General features: G+C 32.0%; 1 protein-coding gene across 1 annotated transcript in view; it reads right to left on the bottom strand.

Annotated features, from left to right (window-relative positions):
• Nucleotides 1-8,287: 8,287 nt before the first annotated feature.
• The window catches only part of LOC140044190 (uncharacterized), a 41,949-nt gene continuing 27,085 nt past the window's right edge, over nt 8,288-23,151 (bottom strand). The window contains exons 5-15 of the mRNA XM_072088670.1: nt 17,845-18,374; nt 16,472-16,621; nt 15,522-15,681; nt 14,596-14,720; nt 14,107-14,325; nt 13,589-13,699; nt 12,864-12,962; nt 12,133-12,280; nt 11,912-12,024; nt 11,144-11,227; nt 8,288-10,484 (exon numbers count right to left, since the gene is read on the bottom strand). Coding sequence (XP_071944771.1) covers nt 8,637-10,484; nt 11,144-11,227; nt 11,912-12,024; nt 12,133-12,280; nt 12,864-12,962; nt 13,589-13,699; nt 14,107-14,325; nt 14,596-14,720; nt 15,522-15,681; nt 16,472-16,621; nt 17,845-18,374 — 3,587 coding nt within the window. The 3' untranslated portion in view covers nt 8,288-8,636. The remainder of the gene's footprint in view (nt 10,485-11,143; nt 11,228-11,911; nt 12,025-12,132; nt 12,281-12,863; nt 12,963-13,588; nt 13,700-14,106; nt 14,326-14,595; nt 14,721-15,521; nt 15,682-16,471; nt 16,622-17,844; nt 18,375-23,151) is intronic.

Here is a 23,151-nt window from a genome sequence, read left to right as displayed (position 1 = left end):
TTTATTTTGTGTCATTGTTTATTTTTAAATAGAGGGTGTCTAGGAAGCCAAACCTAAGATCAATTTCTACATATAGAAAACTCCAGTATCTTATGCCTTATGTTTTCTAGACACCCATCATAGAATTCTAAAAAAGATATCGTAAGTCTTGGGTTAAAAGACACTCAAAATAATTTTTCTTTATCATGTTATTCTGCCAGTCAGGGTTTCAATTTTCTTCATATGTGCCAAAATATATCTTTTACTAATGTTAAGTTGAAAAACTGTCCAGAACCTAGACTATCAGAACCTCTGCTTATATCCTCTTTCAACAGTTTAAAAACTAGGGACAAGACCTGGTGTAGAGCAGCTTGTGATGATGTACTGTACCTGTAATGGTTCTCACCATTTTAGATCTACCACACTAAAGTATGTGTCCAGCTGGTGAGGATGGGTGGACGTGGCCAACCGGTACTAACGAACCATTTAAACCAACTACATAGGTCTCAACCATGAAAATTTTAGTGGAAACCACCTCTTACGACACTGATCTTTTGTTTGTTACAACACCTCAAGGTACAAGATTAGTGAACGACGCTTATGATATGAAAGTTATGCATCAACGATTTTGACCTCCAACCAATCAAATTTACTCTTGCATACCCAGATGTTCGCCCAAATCGGTGAAACTTCAGTTTCTAACGAAAGCATAACTCCATGGTTAAATAGCAACACAATAAAAAACTAGCACATGTTACTGTAGCTTCATTTAATGTTGTCATGTAAAGTTTCAACTAGCAAAATGTACACATACCATATCTGTGACCAAACACAATTGATATCAATGTAATTGAAACACATTTAGTTTATGCTTGTTTAGTGTAAACTTTTTTTATGCTATCCCCTATTATCAATTATCATTACATCATTGCATAATGATACAAATAGCCAAATAAATACTTACAATATAGTAATTTGCCATCAGGACATGTGACTATACAGAGTCATGTGATTAGAGAAATAATTAATATATTATCTGCCATACGTATACCCATTAATCACGTGGTGCAAAACAATATAAATATTGTGTTTTTTTTCAAAAATTATTTAATACTTGGGATTATACAAATTAATATAAATAGAAAAAATGTAAGAAAGTAACATCACTTTGCAAATAGTCTTGTACATGCCAAACCACACCTTTCTTTTGTGTCATGTATCATGACTGATAACCAAAATACAAATAGTCTTATACATGCCAAACCACACCTTTCTTTTGTGTCATGTATCATGACTGATAACCAAAATAAGTGAGTGATATGTCTATCCACACTTTACATACAAATTACTAAAAATCATTTTGAGTTGCACTTTTTTTCTACAACATATATAAACATTATTCATATTACTTTTGTTGTCCAAGACTGTACAGACCACTCCAAACAGTAGTTTGAAGAAGTTGACCGCATGTCAACGAAACGTCACTAACGTATTTATACCATTTGTGTCTGTATTATTTTGTTCAATAAAAAAGTTTATTATATTATTTGGAACCAGATGAATTTATTTAATAATGTGTAGGCTATAATCAAACAAATACCCCCTAGTTTACATAGGCACCTTAATTTTGCAACCAGTCCATTTTTACTAACATCTCTCAGAGTAAATTAAACCAATCAAAATACATTAATAAAAGCATTATATAAATGAAAACTACAGCAAACAGATATCCTGAAAACTACAGCAAACATAATAATTATTGTCAGTAATTTTGGCATTTTTTGCGATATTTTTATACTGAACAAACTGTACTAAATGGCTTCCTAACATCAGTGAGAATGTATTCAACCTTTTAATTCACTATACAGAAATATGTTCCTAAATGCATGTATTGGATATTTAAAAATTGGATGAGTTGTCATAAATGTGTTATGCATACAATCCCTTCTGAATTAACCACATGTTATAATAAAATGGCAAACCTTAGCTACTTTACATAAACTACTATTAGGCCTAACCTTATATAGAATATATTCTAAAATTTAATAGTTTTAATTTAACGGGGAATCCTGGTACAGTAGTTAAAACAATATAAAATAAATACAAACATAACATAAATAATATTTCATGACTTCAAAATACCAGTAGAATAATAAATGTATAAACAAAATATAAAATCAGTCAACAGCCAAATATAAATCAAATACATAATTTTCATCACAGTTATAGTATTATCCTATTAAATGTAAAAACTGTAAAATATCAATTTTTAAAACTGAAAATATGATTAATAGCAAAGTGCACAAGTGAGGGATATTTATAAAAAATTGTACATATAATAATTAAATATTTTTTTACAACATCACATAATATAATACTTGTTTTATGTACCCTATGTTAATATTTGCATACCCTACATTTATAAATACAGATTTTATTTAAAAAAATCTAATTTAATACCGTAATACTGATGTTTTCTTTCCTAAATAGCAATAATAATGATAGAAGAGGGTGGCCAAAACATGTATTTTAATTCAATATATTTGAAATAATGTTTCGTTTATTTTGTTTTAAATTTTGCATACATAAAGCTTTGTTCCCATTTCAGCAATAATGTGTGGACGAACTGTCACTTGTAATTTCTCAATTCCTGCGCTGCTCTTCTACAGTGTGGTGTTAAAAGTCATAGCACCAAAAGCAATGCCAAATATGGCTAACGGTATGGTATGTTATATTTGATTTCAAATAATGCAGTTTATAATACTAAATTATATAGCGCCCATTTCTATGAAACGCTCATAATCAGCAGAGTTTCACATACCGTCATAATACATGGTCAGTAATTTGTTCTAAATTCAGCCCAAATACAAAAAAGGTGCCATACCGTAGCTGTATTCAATCACTCACTAAAAAATGGTTTTAATCTTGCTTACATATTCTTGTACTATTTTACATAAACATAGCCTACAACTTTACGTCAATTCAGCCTCAACCAATTTTTACGTTGGTGAATCGCAATGTTGGCACCCTTTCTACATAACACCCTATACCCGAACACCCTGTATAATTACAGTATATTTATTGTAGGCCTAAATTGTCTAAGACGTGTTATAGATATTATATTGCATAGTACCATAATTAACTTCTTATCGTTTTCTTGTATTTCTTAATTGCCGCTTCCACCAAACGAGAATCACTCCAAAGCACCATACCATGTTTGGCTGACTTAGATTTGGAAATGCACCATACATTATACCGTATATATGCACCATAGTCCATTATACCGTATATATGCACCATACATTATATCGTATATATGCACCATACATTATATCGTATATATGCACCATAGTACATTATACCGTATATATGCACCATACATTATATCGTATATATGCACCATACATTATACCGTATATATGCACCATAGTACATTATACCGTATATATGCACCATACATTATATCGTATATATGCACCATACATTATACTGTATATATGTACCATAGTACATTATGCCGTACCATACTAATGCAATGTATTATGCACCATGCATTCAATAAGAAACTTTACAATACACGGCTTCCATCGCGCGAGTTTGAGTATAATTAACTATAAAAACAATACATAAACAGGTTCTATCTAATTCTCTTAATTACTGATTAAAAGTAAGTATCAAATGTCACTAATAAATGATATAAATTATGTAAAATCGATATTAATATACACCTTTCAATTTCACATTTTGCCTTATTACTCTTTAAAAGAATAACATTATAAGATTTAATTATTATCAATATTACAGTACATTTAAAAATGACTACACTACACTGATATTAACAGTTTTGGTCTTTGGTTGAAACAAAAAGCAAAAGGCCTAACTGCTTTAAAATATCATACAAATATAAACTTCACATAATATTAATAACAGTAATAATTCTTGTAAAAATAATGACCTTAAAATTATATATTTAATAAAAAAAAAAAAAATTGAGGATTGCAACAAATAAGAGACGGGACTATACTAGCAAACTTTACTAAAGTTTTTCTGGTGTAGACATCTGCAAACTTATTTTCTGCTGTTTTTAAAGCAAACTTTTAAAAACTTTTAAATACAGTTTTGTAGTGTAGACTAGGCTTAACGCTTGGTGGTGGGTTGTGTTGTTGTTAACACAATGGATGTAAAAAATGTAAAACGTTGTTTTTAATGTTGTATAAAGTGAAGTTTTTGTTTTCTTTTCTGAATTTTATTATATCCATTGCCTTACATCATAACTTAATTGTACACAAGGGGAGATGACCTATAAGTTTTTAACTTCTTTCTTCCTCCCTTTCCTGCACTTTGTTGACAAGAAAATATGTACTTTATTATGTTATGTTATATACACTGTTGTTGGAAATTAATGTGCACCTAATGGTGGACTTGATGATGTTTAAAAATGTATATACTTTATACAGATGGGTTGGGATTAGAAAAATCTAAATAATAATCTAAATATTATATTGTTTTAAGGGTTTGCATGGCGAGTAAAAGCCAGTATAAGTACACCATGTGTCTCCAAACAGAATAAAGTAAAGTTGAGAATGTCTCATGTTTTAGGCTAAAAACATTTTCTACTTTACTTATCCTAAATATTACAAGGGCAACCAAAGCATTTTTAGGACCTTGTTGTTTGCAATTTAGGCCATAGGAATTTATTTAATTTGGAGTCAACTTCACCCACCAACCCCTATGGCACACTATTGAAGGGTAATGAAGGAATAGCTGATCAAATCAAGATCATGTAACAAGCACTAGTTTATTGTAAAATAGAAAAACAGCTATAAAAGTTTAGGCAAACATAAATTAGTGATAATGTTGTTAGTTTAAATAAAATCAGACTGGACTACACAGCAAACGTCTTCATTAAAACATATTCCAACTCAGAGTAGCGCATTTCCATGGCAACCTCGCATGCACTTGCTAAAGATCATGCATTTCTCATATCATCTGAATTCATATCTGTATCGAAATAAGAAAGAAAAAACTAAGCGTGAACAAAAACATAAATCTACAGCTTAAAATATTATTTTGAAACATTATGCAAATTAGTAATAAATTAAGTAACTTTCTAATTATAATAAGAATGAAAATCTGGCAAACACAATAATATCCTAGAAAAACACTATTTTCAACTAGTTGAAGTTAATGCGATTAGTTACATGGTGTAAACTCTTTTTATGATTTAAAAATACAAAAGTCTTTTAATTTTCTACTATCTGCTACAGTGCAAACTAGAATGGTGCATTGTTTTTACAATTGTATCGACAGAGAATGCCGTTTCAAAATGAAAGTTAGTATACACACAGGATTAAAGATGAAAAAGTAAAATACCTACAACATAAAACAAGCCATTCCTGGAATTTTGGGAACTCTTTTACAGATGGCGTAGCAACACTGAATCGCGTATAAATCTTACTGGCAGCAGGCAAGACATTTAACATCGAAAATGGTAGCTTCAAAAAGGTTGCAAAACATGCTGTACGAATGTTGGTTAAAGGTCAGTATGTCAAAGGTCAGTAGAACAAAGTGTCAGTTTTGTTAATAGACATTACCATGACAACAAATAACAATAGTTATTTTTGAAAATTGTTTTTTAGTTTAATTTTCAATGAGTGACATGAGCACACACACACACATGCTAAGCTGAACAAATCATTAGTAAATTAAAAGAAAAGATTATCAAGTTATAAGAAAAGAAAACTAACTTAAACTAAAGCTATACAGAATTCCATAATTACATTTAAAGTAAATGCATTCATTGCGTTTAGTAAAACTAGTTTTGTTACTTTTGATGTGACCTTCACAGTTTCTATACCAACAACTATTTTCAAGAAAGCAGTTTTGTAATATGTAATTATTGCAATAAAAACCGAAATAAAACTAATTTAGTAGTCACTATCAAAACCACTTCTAAGGAAACCCATTGTGATGTATATTTCAGATTTTAGGAAAAGCAAAGATTTTTAGAATCTCTCATTAAGAATGGTTTTCCACAACATTCAGTAACTTTCTCAAAATATTGTTTTTAAAAAAAGGAAACATTCACAAGTCAAAATGAATGCTTTTAAAATGAATTACAAGCAAGATAGATGAATATTTATTATTAGAGAAAGCATGGCAAGCGTTAGCGTTAGTTTTTCAGTTGCGAAATGTAAAGAACATGATAACATATAATTTTATAGTTAAACTAAAATGTTATGTTTTTTCTAATCAAATGTATACACTATTTAAAATATTTTATGAATGTTGTTTTATCAATGATATATTATGTATATAAAATACCTTCATCTTAAGATAAACAAAACAATTTCATCAGTTTTTTAATTTAAAATAAAGCCAAAACAACAATTAGTGTATTGATCAACAATATAGTAGCATATTTATTTCTTTCACATGTTTTTCGTTGTAATCGCATAATCTAATGAATTTACTACTCCAGATAATAATTCAGAATCTAAATAACATATATTATTATATTAAATCCGGATTATCATAATCAACATGTTACTAATCCAAATTGTCAGCTTAACATAATCTTACTAATCTTCAATCATGTTTTGGTAAATATCATATATTTCTATTTATACATTATTTTGGTGATAATTACAATTAAAATAATTATTTAAAAATATCATTTGTTGGGCGTCATATTAATCAAACATAATTTTAAATAAATACATTAAAAAAAATTAAAAATAAGTTATTTGGTTTTATGAAATAAAATGAAAAAAATAATAAAAAATAGTTTAAATAATATATTTTAGGTATTAAAACAAATATTAAAGTACACATAAATATTGACTGATCTTAATAAAATACAAGTTCCTGCTTAAAGTATTTGACTAATTGCAAAAGTAAAACAAATATTTAAAATATGGACCCACAAAAGTATGTAACATGCAATTTCACAAGTTGCATGCATTCTCTCTGACAACTATATCTAACGGCCATCAAGATGCTACAGTATATAATTTGGTTATATATTCATATATAAAATATCTTTACAAAAGTTTAATACATATTTTTAATTACACTATTATACTACCTAAACCATATCAAAATAGATAGAGGACTTTGCAAGACCTGGGAATTTGGCACAAATTTTGATATCATATTCAGTGTTTTTTTTTGTTTTTTTTAGGAAAAAAGTAGGGTTGTAGATAGATGAAACTCCATGAATTGCATAAGACTGCAAATTTATTATCTTGTACACTTGTTTTGTACATTTTTGTAACTAGGCCTGTTTTGATTAACCGAGTTTGACTCCTGGATCTATAATATTGTGAATTCAATCATGCGCGAAAGATAGGTCCTAGTGTGTCTAGCGACACGGTGCTCACTTTTGGTTCTAGATGCGACAGAAACTAACATATATATAGGGGCCTATACATTTTTTAACATCACTTAAATCTTCTCATTTTTTCAGAAAAAAAAAAAAAAAATGCGGTTTTGAAAATGTTTTATTTACAGTATTTACATTTTTAAGTAGATATCATAACATGATACAAATAAAATGGTTTCCTATTGGCTCCCTTCAATATTAAAAGCTATATATTTTTCTCATAATTTCTTCAATTTCTACTGTATTCATTTCTTATTGCCATAGTATGCAGCTTTTTTGTTTATCCCAAAGCAGCTCTTAACAATATCAATTTCAATATAATATTAATCAAATTTACTGTTTTACTATGGAATCAACTACTTGATTTCTATTTTGATAAATATTTTTAACTTTCAGTTATAAGCAACAACAAAAATGTTTTTTTGTAAATAAATAATTTAGAAGCTGATTGTCAATGTCATCATACTATGTTTAAAAATAAATAGTAAACTATAAGTGCTCTAATAGAGATTAGTGCACTAATGGAGATTAGTGCACTAATGGAGATTAATACACCAAAGTGACTAATAAACTAAAGAAATGAAGAAACTAATAGTGTATAGTGCACTAATAGTGACTAGCGCAATAATAGTGAATAGTGCACTAATAGTGACTAGTGCACTAATAGTGATTAGTCCACTAATAGTGACTAGTGCACTAATAGTGACTAGTACACTAATAGATATTAGTCAACTTATAGTGACTAGTGCACTAATAGTGACTAGTATACTAATAGTGACTAGTACACTAATAGTGACTAGTCCACTAATATTGACTAGTGCACTAATAGTGACTAGTACACTAATAGTGACTAGTGCACTAATAGTGACTAGTACACTAAAAGTGACTAGTAAACTAATAGTACCTAACTTGTAATCCACTTTACTTTTGCACATCGTAAACTTACTGAAATGGTTGTAACTAGTCCTAACCACTCAGTTATATTCCACTATATTTAGAAACTTAAATACTACCTTAAATCTTTAAATATTATTATTCATTATCAATAAGCATATGATTTAATTAATGCAAAAGCATAATTGATAAGCTCATATGTATGATGAAATGATATTGCAACGCTCAATGTGAAATGGTATAGATGAGAAAAAAGTTAGTAAGTGGGTCAATTGAAAGTTTAAGTTTGGTCTTAGGTTTTTTAGATCACTTGAATCTGATTAGATTACAAGTTGACTCTCAACAAAGTTTCCATATTCTAACTACAGTGTATGCCACTCTACTTTAATCTTTGAGGTGGAGAAGGGGGTATCTTTGGGGTACCAACTGTGGATAGCCGTGTTGAATCACTCCGCCTTGGGGGCAACGGTTTATGTTGTCTGGTGACTACTGTTGGTTTGTTTGATGTTGGTGGAAGATTGGTCGTGGGATTGAGCGGTATAATTTTATTCTCGTTGTTAGTACCTTGTAATGAGTTGTTTAATTGATCTAGAAAAGACGCATTTGTGATGCGAAGAGAGCCCACCTTTGAAGGCTTGGGTGATGTGACTGGTGGAGGTGTCTTTGTTGATGGTGATTGTGGTAGTGATGGTTTAGATGGTGATGGTTTTGGTGGTGATGGTGGGCCTTGCTTTTTGGATTGGGATGTTTGTGGTGGTGGTACAACAGGTTTGGATTTCTGTGGTTTCGATGGTACTGGTAATATATTTTTACTGTTTGGAATAGGTCCATTATGTAACTGGTGATTAGGACTTTTGTTTGGTTTTGGACTGACAAATGGAGGTTGTTTATTTGTTGGACTTACCACAACTGGAGTTGTATTTTGAAAAGGAAAATCATCAGCATCAGTTTCAGGGGGTGGTGGTGGTGGAAGAACGTATGTAGAATCAAACAGATTTTCTTGCGATTTACTATGAAGAAGTGATGCTGGGGGTGGGGGTAGATCATCAACCGGAAATGGGGGAGTTGCGGGTCGAGGAGCTACATTTATCGATAATGGATGGGGTAAACTTATTGAATCTGGTAACTCTAGTGGTGGTGGAGGGGGTGGAATTGGGGGGAGTGGGTCGACTGGTGGTTTGGGTGGAAGTGAAGGAATTTTTGGTGTTGGCCGTACTGTCAGAGGCTTCTGTGGGAGAGGAGGAGTAGGAGGTGTTGATTGTACAGCATGGTTAGGTTGATATGATATTATACGTGAAGGTGGCGGAAGATGTGACCTGGGTACTACCGGGGAAGTAGGTATATGAGATTTTTGTGGAGGTGGTGGAAGTTGATGCCTTGAGTGTACAACTGGTTTTTGCTGTGAAATTACAGCCTTTTCTTTTTTAGGTGGAAGAGGAGGGGTGGATTGAGTTGGAGGTGGAGCATGTTGCACAGAAACTGAAGGAGACTCTGCATGTACAATGTTTGAATCATAGATATTTGCTTGATTCAGTTTGTTTGTTTGTATAGGAGTTGAGACAGTAGGTTTTGGTACTGCTACAGGTATTTGTTGAGAAACATTATTTGTATGAGCTACAGCATGATATGATGTGTTAGTACTAATACTACTAGCCTCACCCGCTACAGACTGCTGTAACCAAGGCGGTGTGTACACTGTGTTAGCCAATGGAAGACTAGGTCGTCTATGAAGTGGACTTTGGTTAGTGGATGAACGAGATATTTTCATGGAGCTACGCTGTGAGTTTGCAGTTATGTGACGATTAGGCGAGTTAGGTAAAACTACACCGCTAGCTGATTTCTGAAGCGCTGCACGAACAGCAGGGGGAGTTGTTATCTCCTCCGTAGCCTCTTTAAACTGCACCCGTTTTGTTTCGTTTGAACTACGACTATCACTAAAAGATGAACTCCGATTTGAGTATGTGCTAAGACGAGTGCTGTCCATGCGTCTAGGAGCGGCAGGAGCACTGGTTTTGTTTTTACCAGGCTGGATGTTTGATACAGCATGAGTGTTATTTGCCTGGGAACCACTTACATTGGAAGATGGGGGCAGGTCCTCCAGGTTCAGATCTAGTTCCATTTCTCGTTCTAGTTGCTGTAGCTGCTGCTGAACATCGTAATCAAATGTTTTATCTGATTTTGTCATTGTTGGCGTCACAAGAGGTGGCCGGCTTGTACCCGTATCATCCTGTTGAAATTACATCAAATTTTAAAATTGAAAAACATTTAATTATAATCTAAACTCTGTCTACACTATCAAACTTTATGTGACAAAAAAGTGTGATGTGCCCATGGATATGATGTCATATCACTACCATATTTGTGAATATCACTACCATATTTGGGCACATCACACTTTTTTGTTAAACTAGTTTGATAGTGTAGACAGAGCTTTAAATCCTGTAATCAGATATCAGGATATTCATTTTCACAATAAAACGATTCCACTTTTGTGTGTATTGTGAATGAATTGTCACCGTGAATTGAGTGAGTGGCCGAGCGGTTAAGACAGTCGAGCGGTTAAGACAGTGGAACCGTAATTACGTAGCCAAAACATCGGCAGGGGTTCGAGGCTCACTCACTCCATGGTTCTGGTGGTAGAACGAGTCTTCTCGGATAAGGACTATAAACCGTAGGTCCAGTGTACACAACTAGCTCGTGTGCACTTTAAAGAACCTAGTACATCTTTCGAGACGAGTAGGGGGTTACCCCGGTGTATTAGTACATCACAGCCACTGATCACCAACTGGGCCCTCTGGGAGACCAGTCTTTGACTGAAGAGGTTACCCAGTATAAATATATATTTCAATCAATCAGAATGTGAAAAAAAAACAAAAAACTCAAAGCAAAAAAATTTTTAAAACATGATAAAGTTAGTATATTCCTTACCTCAATAGACATTGACATTGAGCTTCTTGATAGTCTTTTGGTCTGTAAACAAATAAATTCTTTGATCATTATTCGAATTGGAAGATAACATAGGCCAAATTAGGGGCTGGCCTCTCATTAGAGGTTGTCTCTGAATAGGGATGTCTCAAATTAGGGGCTGGCCTCTCATTAGAGGTTTTCTCTGAATAGGGATGTCTCAAATTAGGGGCTGGCCTCTCATTAGAGGTTGTCTCTGAATAGGGATGTCTCAAATTAGGGGCTGGCCTCTCATTAGAGGTTGTCTCTGAATAGGGATGTCTCAAACAGTGTTCTTCTGTTTATATAATGAAATGATTGTAATAATGTGCTAAAAAGATAATAATAGTTATCATGTAAGAAGCATCATGCTAATTACTAATATTATTTAGTGATGTCGCCACAAGAAATAAAGTGGTGCGGTTTTTGCAAGAAAAGGGAACAATCTTTGTTCAAACCAAGAGGTTGACAAAGGCCTCTGTGAAAAAGTGGTCAGGTTGAAACCTCACCGACAACGTACTGGTGGTTACGGCCCTGTTTTTACAGATATTATCCTCCTTTCTTAACTTTTTTGCACTCACATAATATTTTTCCTTTACCATTGTAAGTAAGGGTGACCTATAGTAATGATTTTTTCAACTCTGTGTGTCTTTATCCTATTATTTAAATCTATTTTTTTTATTTCTTTTTCAATATTAGAAATCTTCCAACCTCAACTTCAACTTCTTTGCCTTTTTTCCAAGCTTGTGAGAAAATATCTCCCATGTGAGATCGTCTGTTAGCATTCCTTGACTGAATTCCAGATCCACCGGATGATGCAGAACCTAATTTAAATTAAAATATAAAACATATGCAAATAATTAAAAGTTATATTTAGGATTTTATTAACCTATTGCATTATGCCAAACAGTTTATATAATAATATATTTTACCTTGTGAGCTAACGGTGGCCACTGATTGGTCACTAGATAAACTTGACGTATCTCCGAGACTCGCTTCTGATGCAGTGTCTTGATTCTTTATAAATTTCAACGCATCTCTCTGGCTTTCTTCAAAGTTCTTTAATAAACCTTTTCCATACTAAACAATGCAAACACAGACATTATTTGTAATTTAATGCAAATAATACATTGTAAAATTTGTAACAAAGCAGCCTTTTACCTGGACTGGAATATAAGGAAAATAGGACAAATAGACTACAATTTTGAATGATCAAGATGTAGATATAGAAGAAGAACCTGTGACTCGCAGTCTACAGGGCTGAATTGCACATAGATTTGGACAAAATATTTCGTCACTTTCAGTTGTGACATAACAGCACTCACCATCTGTCTACAATACCTGGAGACGAGTACTCTTTCGAAAAAATGAACTGGGTTCTTTAATGCGCAAATGAGACAGGTATACCATGGACTTCCAGTTAAGCCCTTTTATCCAAGAAGACGTCGACCAGAACTATGGTTAATGATAGCCCTGCATGTGCCGATTTTATTTGCTATTGTTTGAATTGGAAATCTCTACCCTAATTGAAATCTTTGGGATTGTGTGTGAATGGTGATTTGTTTTAATTACTTTTGTTTTACAGTAAACTTATCTAGGCCTATAGATGGCATAGCCATAGGACTGTTTGGGGTAAATTAAAACAGATAATATCAATAACTACCTTTGCAATTCGAACTCCTGTTATCCACCTCTGACATGTCCTATAGTCCTCGGCACAAATGTACTTTATGTACTTAGATTTTTGCTGTATTTGTGGATGCTGCAAAATAACATATAACAAACATTCAAAATATTAATATTATATTTAAATGAATCTATTGACAATAAAAGCAAATAAAATTACACCAGACTCCTGGGGCTGGGACAAAAGTTCCGATTTGTGTGAGGTTTATTTTAAAAAAACTAAGAATAGGGTATTGTAATATTCTGTTTGACTAACAGTCTATAGAAAAAAAAATACATACAATACAAAACAATACTGTAAAGTAAACAAACTTATGCAACACAAAGCTACTACTATATAAATAAAACTAGTTCATATTTAGTAAAGTCAAATTGGAACAAGTAAATACTTTATGGCAATAACAAGTCATGTTGTTTGATAGCAAACGCACGCCTACAAAACTAATAATACATATTCTAAGTGCTCTCTCAAAACATGCTTATAGTAACACCCACACGTCTTTACTATTCTATAAACATTGGAAGATTCTTTCAAAATCAAAAATACAATACTTCATTATTTTGGGAGATATGAATAATCACTTGTGCCCTTCCCACATATAGAGCTATTTACAAATACATCATTCCTATCCTTTACAGTAGTAAATAAAAAAGTGGTTTATTGACGTCAACACAAGATACACAAGCCAAACCAATACACACCTTTAAAGCAAAACAAAAATCTGTTGGTGCTTTATACTTCTTTTTCCATCCTACTCCATTGTAAACTTCAATATGTTCAAATTGGACAAGACACATAAGATCCTTTGATACCTGATCCAAACAAATTGTTAATTTAAATATTTAAAATTATCAATCAACACAAAAACTAGAATTAACCATTTATTGAATAGATTTAAACTGATAGGAATAATAAACAAGTTACAACAACTTGTGCGATCAGTTAACTCTCTTTTTCTTCTGTGTTTCAGAGTTATATTTTACATGTAATATTTAATCACACACGTTTGTTGTTTTTTAAATATAAAGAAAGCAATTGTTTTTATGTATGTTAATGTAAACCTAAGAGGGTCTAGGCCTGTAGTTTATGAAATTTCAACCTTACGTTGATGCCGTTTGAAAGGTACCGACATTTCGAACCATATAATGTAACAAATATTTACTAGAAAAATGTTCCTTATATAGATATATAATTATTATGATCATAAAATAATTCTCACTTTAGATTTTCCTTTTGGCGAGTAGTACAAACCAGAAGCACGTAAAACAAAGTAGTGTTTTTTCCAAGATTTCTTTCCCTCAGATTTAAGGAATAACGGGCCTTCTAGTTCCGGAACTCGGTTTCCTGATCCTACAAAGAACTCATCTATTAACGTCTTTTTAGATTTTTCAGCAAACTCTGTCGCAAATTGTGACGTGTTTAGAGATAAAAGATAATGCTGAGGAAAAAAAGAAATAAAACAATTATGGTCTAGCGGTATGAGTGCCAGGCTAGTGATCTAAAATTCATGTGTTCGAATATCTCCAAAAATGTTTTTTCACAAAGTGTTCCCAATGTACAGAGCATTCAATAAACTAGAGATAAATATTGACAATGAATAGGGTTATGTTTTATTTCTTTATTAGTTATCTGATACAAATGATTTTAATTCCATTTTGCTTTTCTAATTTGATGTTCAAAGATTTTCATTCCAGTAATATTAAATTACCTGTGGATTTTTAAACAAAGCATATTTTTCTCTTCTTTCTGAAAACAATATCCTATTGTTTGTTTCTCTAGACCAGGTTAACAATACATCTGTCACTACATTTTCATCATCTTCTAATACCCTTTCTGAAATTGGAATAAAATAGAATTATTATAGCAATAAATGAATAAGTATTTGACTACTGCAATAATAAAACATAAACAACCTATTATATCAATTTTTAAAGTATTTTTAGGACAATTTTGTGTGATACAGTATCACAAAGTACCACAAAGGACAATTTTTCACTCCTTGCTGTACTATAGAAATTATATTATAGTTAATGTAAAGAGAATGTCACATGTGATTATGTATTTTAGGAATATGCCTATGATACTACAGTATATACAAATTATCACATTTGCATAGATAAAGTTTGAAAATCATCTAAATTAAGTAACTATATGCTATTTTGATCACATAAATGATTAATTATTTTTCAACCGAAGATGAACTATCTATGACCCGTGTTTCTTAATGGCAAAGAACGTATTTTAAACCGTATATCAATCAATTTACTCAAATTGAAAGTATACAAATTAATTTTTAACAGAGCTATTGTAGAAATGAGTAGTTCTACTTTATTTAGTACTGTAAGATGTAATCCAGTCTGCATAACTAAATGAAGCAATTGCCATAAGAAATGTGGCCCCTTTTTCAGAATGGAATTTCCCTATCAAAATCTATAATCTATTTTCTTTTTTTTCATGACTGTGTGTGTTGATGAATTCTGAAAATAACAGTGATTTTTATTTTTAACCAAACAAGATATATTATTTATTAATTATAATAATTAACTTATATATAATTAAGCATAGGGGTGTGGATACAGCATCACTTATGCCTAGTTGTACTGTATAGATATTAAATATCATGATGTCACTTACCCATATATAAATCTGGCATTTGTTCAATAAGGGCCCAATTAGGTCCACTCTCAAAATGGTTCTTCTCAATCATCATTTGGACAATATTCCGCGTGTTCATAGTTTCATCAACAAAAACAGTTTTTGAGCTTCCATCCTCTGTGTGTACTTTGATTATCAACTAGAATAACAAAAGATAGAAATAAATATCATGAGATGATGTATTTACTGTACTTAACAGACATTTAGAAACTCTATTGTGAATATCACTCTCTTTGGCGACCAAATGACCTAGCCTAGGCCTAGCAAAACAGTTGTGTACCAGAAATGACAATATATACAAGTAGTGTGTGTTTGTTTTTGTTTTGTACTCGTATATCGTGCAGCGTCTAGCATGATCGGTATTCTGCCATACAATTGACACACAGTTTTGTTATGTTTTTTGCTGCACACTTTTTGAACTCCAGTGTATGATAGTGAATAAATAAGCGCACACATGACTTATTTCAGCGCATTTGAGTGGCTACATCCTTGAACCCATGTTATAATATAATTTAAAGAATTATATGTTTACTTTTAATAATTAAAATAATTCTTGATAACTCAAAACAATGTTTCGACTTTCGGTCAATCTCAAGCATTCAAGATTCTAAGAATTCAAACACAATCAATATTCTATTTTCTAATTTATTTTATAATTAAGTTGTATCAACTACATAATAATACTAATAAAGTTTGATTTAAAAAAGCGCAAAATGCAGGGTGCCTCTAAGCGCTGAACATTCAGCAGAAACAACATTTAAAAGAGCAAATGATCACGTGTTATATTTTATAAAAGATATTGTGTGATAAACAACACAAACAAAACTAAAAAGATAAAACATTTATCACGATTTCAAATCTACTGAAGGACGATACAATTAAATAATTTAATGGCACAAAACTCTTGATTCTCCTTGCCATATACAAACCTTCTTAACTCTAGCAGCCTTGAGTTTCTCAAGAGCAATTCGCACTTTTTCAGCTTTGATACGAGCTACTTTTTCTTCTTCGCTCAATGTTTCATCATTGTGAAGGTCAAGTTCGAGATCTTTAAGTTTCACACGAACACTTTTTGAAATCTGTTGTTGAAAATTGTGTTCAATATTACATACAAAAGCATAATGCCTACTCCAAACAAAAATATAAATGACGACAAAACCTTGTATACATATTCTTAGAAGTTGTCTCACTCAATTCATGCATTCAATCCATGCATTCAATCTAATAATCTTACAAATATTTTGGTATTTAATTTAAGAATGCAACAAGTCTAAGTACAATAAAGAGGGGCTTAGAGAAATAATAAACAAAATGTCGTCAACAATATTTGTCACATGATTTGTTTGTCAACAAAATCATCAACAATCATAATCTTAAATTTTAAGGGCTAATATGATCTATTCCTCTGTAAAAGTCCATGTGTTGATTAAATATGGCAAGTGTTTCTATTAAATATGGCAAGTGTTATATTTTAATTGATTTTTCTTATTGTATTTTCCCGTAAATATAGGAAATTGGAAATAGCTTTCACATAATACTTTTTTGGGTTATCAATATGTCATTTTTTTCTTATATATTATATTTTAATTGTAAATAGCACAATTGGAAATAGCTTTCACATTTTTTTGGGATATCTATTTGTTTTGTTTTTTGATCTTATAGATTTTAATTGTTTTTGCTATGTTAAATGTTTTTATTTGTAATTGTATATAGATATCTATAACGTTTGTATGCATTTCTAATGAAAATAAAATAAAAACCCATTGAAATGCTGAGTGGCAAATTTAGAACTGCGAGTCAAATTCATATGCACCTTATATGTGTGTATGGTTCATAGGAAGGCGAGTATTATCCTCTCACATCCGCTAATCCCAACTTGAACTGCGGTACAAGTTTAATCCATCCAGCTTGATGATCCAATTTTTTAAGATGTAGAATGACCCAATATTTTAGGCCTTGCCCCTTAACATGCAATTCATGCATACTGGCTTGTTTTTCTCGATAGCAATAAAGTCCCACTTCCCCCACATGTTCTTATTTTTAATTTTGTCAAATCATGTACAACCTACCAAATAACATCTGGGTCATGACCCACAGTTGTTCTAGACAATTTTCCATATCATAAAAAAAATTTGTATAATTTTAGACAAATATTAAGATTGTATCATTATTGTAACATAACAATACTATAATACTTTTGGCACCTTTGGCCCTTCATAGCACTCACATGGATGAGGCACACATGAAGCTTTGTTAGTTAATTTTGTCTTATTTGTGACTTAATTATACAAAGATCACTTACATTAGCTGGCGGTGGTGAGAAATTTGGCGAGGTAGAAATGGAAGACAACGATTGCTGCGAATTACTAACATCAAGATTTAGGTTCAGATGATTTGGGGGTACTGAACCGTTCAACCGCGTATTATTCGTAACTTCTTGCGTAGGAGGTGAAGGAACCTCAAAAAGTCTTGGGGAAGCTGGTTCTGTTATGATTTCCACCGGTGTATGATGTGGAACATTAGCTGGTTGTAATTCCTCAGGTAGCATGTCTGAGGGAGGTGGTGGAAGATCTTCAATAAAGCCATCTGAATTTTCTGGAGGTGGAGGAGGGGGAGGAGTGGGAATGTCAGTACCAATGTCTGTAATTGAACCAGTGTTTATACTGTGCGGTGGCATTGGTGGTGTATCAAAATGTAATGATGACATCATCAAATTGTCAGTGTTTGTGTTGCCTGGGGACTCATTCATTTGTTTATCCATGTCCATTTGTAAGGACTGTTCCATTTCGCAAAGGTCACCAAGAAGTGCATCAAGGTCAATATCTTGTGTTTCTACAAAAGAACAAAAGAAACATTTAATGGTGTTTGATTGATCAAAATAATTATTTAATGTGCCCAAATATGGTAGTGGTATGCCCAAATATGGTAGTGATATGACATCATCATGTCCATATATGGGCACATCACATATTTTTGACACATAAAGTTTGATAGTATACACATAAACCAGTTTACTATTTTTCTCCACAAACAATAAACAATAGTGTTTTATAACAATAGTACTGTATTACATTTAGCCATCAAACGCAACATAATACCTCTATGCTTATGTCTGTGTTGGAACGGCTAATACTGTATCCTAATAACATGGTGTGAACTAGAAATGAAGTTTATAATACATATGTCATAAAAACAAACATGTAACAATTAAACATTGTGCAAAACTAATTGATACAGAAAAACAAGTTTGGCCCCAAGAAATCTACAAGAAATTACACAAATGTATACTGTGAACAAATAATTGGAGAAATTTTCAATGGAGTTATCAAAATGAAACACCAAATGTGGGTAATAATATGCTGATTTTATGGATTGTTGTACCACCCAGGACTGTTAACACCAGTAAATGGTTGGTAAGGTTTTAACCACACCATTTTTTCCCAAAGGCCTTTGATATCCCAGTGGCTTGAACAGAGATTGTTCCCTTTCCTTGTAAAACCAGACCATTTTATTTCTTGTGGCAACATCACTGGACACATAAAATTGTTTATTTGGAGTCATTCAGCAGAACCCAACAATTGTTTATAATAGTAGGCTAATATTAATACTATTTGTTTACAATTTATTTAAAATTAATAAGGAAATACTTTAAAAATACAAACTGAAACTGTAATCATTATTACAAGAAAAACAATACATCATTGTAAACCAGGAAAACAATGACATTATTATTCTTAATTGATTCCAGGATTTTATTATTTGAACGTTAAAGAAAAAGACAGAGTGAGCCAATCAAAAGCTAACTTATTTAGGGAAAGCCATGATCTCTCATTTGCTAGGAGTAATGGTCATTAACCATTGTTTATAAGGGCTCTCAATACTATATAATCGTCTAATTACGCATTATACAGAAATATAAATTGAAACAATTGAAAAATTTAAACTGCGAGAAATGTGTAATATATATATAATATGTAATTTAATGTACTATACAATACACAAAAATAAAATTCTCAAATATAGAATTTAACAAGTATAAATCATTAAAAAATTATTTGACTGGAAACTTCGGGAAACGCATCAACAAAATACACAAATTGGGTTGGAAGTCAATTATTGCTGCTGACCTGGATAAACCAACAATAGCCCATGCTCTCAAGAAGGAGATCTATGATACGAACTGATACCAATTTAAGAAGTTTTGTAGGAATAAACTTGATGGAAAACCATACATTGTTAGACATATTCACTTGGCATTTGGAAACATTTCAATAAATCCTACTAACTAAAATCGAGTAACTGTAAGATACATTGATCACATGCACGGTCAGATCACCTAGCATTCACCAATGACAAATACAGATCTAGTTACATTATTACTATGGACATTTTTCATTCAATTATGTATTATAATGTATTGCGAAAAAGAGAATTATAATAGATTAGTATGGACAATACTTGAACATACAAGATATGTCAGGAGGATGATATAGATTGCTTTCCAGATATAATATTCCTTCTTCAAGAATATCACAGATACGACTATATGAGTTGTTGATTTTAGAAGTACTTTTTGTGCTGAACACATAATTTGATTTTTTTTTTATCCTTTGGAAATTGCCGAAAATACATTTAATATTTTTTTAAGCCACTTTCACTGATCACTCTAAATGTTTATTTAAGGATATTCATTTGCTTATCATAGAAAACCAACTTTATATTATTGCATCAAGGTATATCCGTCACAATTTCTATGAGCCAGGCAAAAATGTTAAGCAAGGTAGTTAAATTTCCACACTCAAAGATTTCCTTAAAGTACTACCCTATTTATCTTTCCATCCACTGGTACAGTATTTGTTGGCACCCACCCTAATGTTTCTTCTTGTACAATTTTCTATCATTATTGTTACAAACTTTCGCTTTCAATACAACCGTAGGCCTGGATAGGAAGACATTTTAGACTAATTTAAATTCAATTAGTGCCAGAGTTTTAATCTTGCAATTGTAATTGATTGATCGTGCAATTGACAGATGTGAGCCTACACAGTGGGTTTCACTTCGCATAGCACTAGGCCTGTAAGCCCCAATAATCCAAGCATACCAAGAAATGTTAAACTTGATTACAGGCAGGTTGACAAGCCTTTTAAATAAGATATTATTTGTTATCAAAAATATCAGAACAATTTTAATCTTCCTGCTAAAGTAACAACAATAATATCCTATTTTTGCGGATGTTTATTAGGTTTTAATTGCATTAGGCGATTGTAGTAGGTTGTTGATGCACAACAATTTTGAATGCGTTAATTATTTACAGTATAAATTAAAAACCTTTAAACTGAATTGACTACCTGCTGTTAAGTAGTGTATAGGTATGCATCAGTGGTACTAGCAGCATTGACCATTGACGTTTAGGATAAAGGGATGGGAAAAAAGTTACAAAACCGAGGAAGGGTGAAAATTAAAGGTGCTTGACAAGCTATTTATTAACACTGGTTGTTTTAAAGGCCTATTAAAGTGAGTTATGGATGAAAAGTCAGATGAAGACTTAAAAATATACTTTAATGTACTCTTTACTACATTATGTACATTGTGCATCACCATGATTTTGAATTAAGGGTAACCAAGCCCTAAAAATGCATTTTTTTTATTAAGGGGATTGTGAGCAGAGGAACGACTGGGCCTCTAATATATCTGTCTCTATGACTGCTGACTGTATTTTTCTAGATGTGTAGATTATGTTAGCTAAGTTAATCAAACCTGGGAATTAGGAATTAACTGATCAAGACAACCAGAAAAATGTTATGGGCTCTGAAATAGCAGGAAATGGCAAAACAGGTATGATCCATCAACCCAGGAATCCAGACTTCCTCTTCATCCTTTTACAGGCTGAAGGCATTAACATTTAAATTCTAATTCATTCCAAGCATACTTTTGACAGCAGTTGAAATAGCAAGGTTTATTGTGAAAACACTAAAACATTTTGTAACATGTTAAAATATTTAAATTAATCAATGGACACTTCTATGGAAATATACAAAACCATAAATTCATTCTTTTTATAGATCACTCAAGAAAGTTTGTGTGAACATGAAGGAATTATTCCTCCATGGTGTGAGTGAGTGGGAATAACAACTAATGTGGGCAGCAAATTCAATGTGCACAGTCTTTTACGTTGGGAAATGAAGTTTGAATTAAGAGGGGTATAAAGAGTGTTTAATGTTTTTAACTAGAATTGGAAAGATTGTACAAAAAGCATAAAGCTCTGTATACACTATAGAGAATAGTGTATACTATCAAAGTTTGACCAAAAAAGAGTGCATGAACACAAATTTGGTAGTGATATGCCCAAATATGGTAGTCAGTGATACAGTATGACATCATGTCCATATATGGGCACATCACATTTCAAATAAAGTTTGATATTGTAGACAGAGCTTAAGCCACATAATATATTCAGTACTATAATACATGAGATATCTATCTTGTTCATACTAGAGATTGACGTTTAATATAGGTTTTAAATATATTCAGACAATCAACACCCTTATTTCACTAAAATGCTCAATTCCAGATGATACACTAATGTGTTTGTCTTTTGAAAGAAAAATTAATTAAATGCAGCATACACAACTTTGAAGTATGATACAAAATCGCTTTTCAGTTTCTTTCCCTAACCTCTGGAGAATGAGAAAAATTGCGTTTATCTTCTGACTGTTAAGTACACATAAGTGCACTTGGCTCTACATAATGAAAATATTATATTTGAAAATTGGATGAGAAACTATCTTGGACAACTAAAAGAAAAACATGTTTATATATGAAAGATTGACTCTCAACATTTTGTGTAGGATAATATATATTGAAGATGACAAAACAAATCAGAAGAAATACAATAACTGTAATATGAAAAACTGGGGTTGTATCTTAATTACACAAACCAGAAATGGTGTTGGTAGTCTATAAGTGCTGCTTACCTGGATAAACCCGACAATAGCCCTTTTCCACGAAGGGCGAAACTAATACGAAAAGAAGAATTCTACCCGAATTCACCTCATAAAAAATGGTACATTCCGCTCTAGCGCCCTCTCGTGGGACCACTCCCACGTGTTACCGTCATCATTTCTTTTCGTACGGTAACACGTGGGAGTGGTCCCACGAGAGGGCGCTAGAGCGGAACGTACCATTCTTTATGATGTGAATTCGGGTAGAATTCTTTTCGTATTAGTTTCGCACTTCGTGGAAAAGGGCTATTGTCGGGTTTATCCAGGTAAGCAGGCACGTAATAGACTTTAATTTTTGCCTAATGAAAAAAAATTAACTGACATACAGTACACTACATGATCCAATCATGTTTATGTTGGATCGATGAGGTTTGGTTTGTTTTTTTAAGCTTTGCAGGGTTTACAGTAGCAATACCTTGCTTTCAGTACAGTACTGATAGTATCAGTCACAAACAAATTATTAATGCCTTATGATATTACAATAACTCTAATATTCAAGTAGAGTAATTAAAAACAACTTTTTTTAGTAGTTTTGGTTGTTTTCACTGTGTTTAACCACTTTTGTTTGTCTGTTTACAGCAGGCACCAAACAACCTTTAGTCCAAATC

The sequence above is a fragment of the Antedon mediterranea genome, chromosome 1 (genome assembly GCF_964355755.1).
Source record: "Antedon mediterranea chromosome 1, ecAntMedi1.1, whole genome shotgun sequence".
NCBI classification, from domain to species: Eukaryota; Metazoa; Echinodermata; class Crinoidea; order Comatulida; family Antedonidae; genus Antedon; species Antedon mediterranea.
This window is presented reverse-complemented; position numbering and strand designations above follow the sequence as displayed.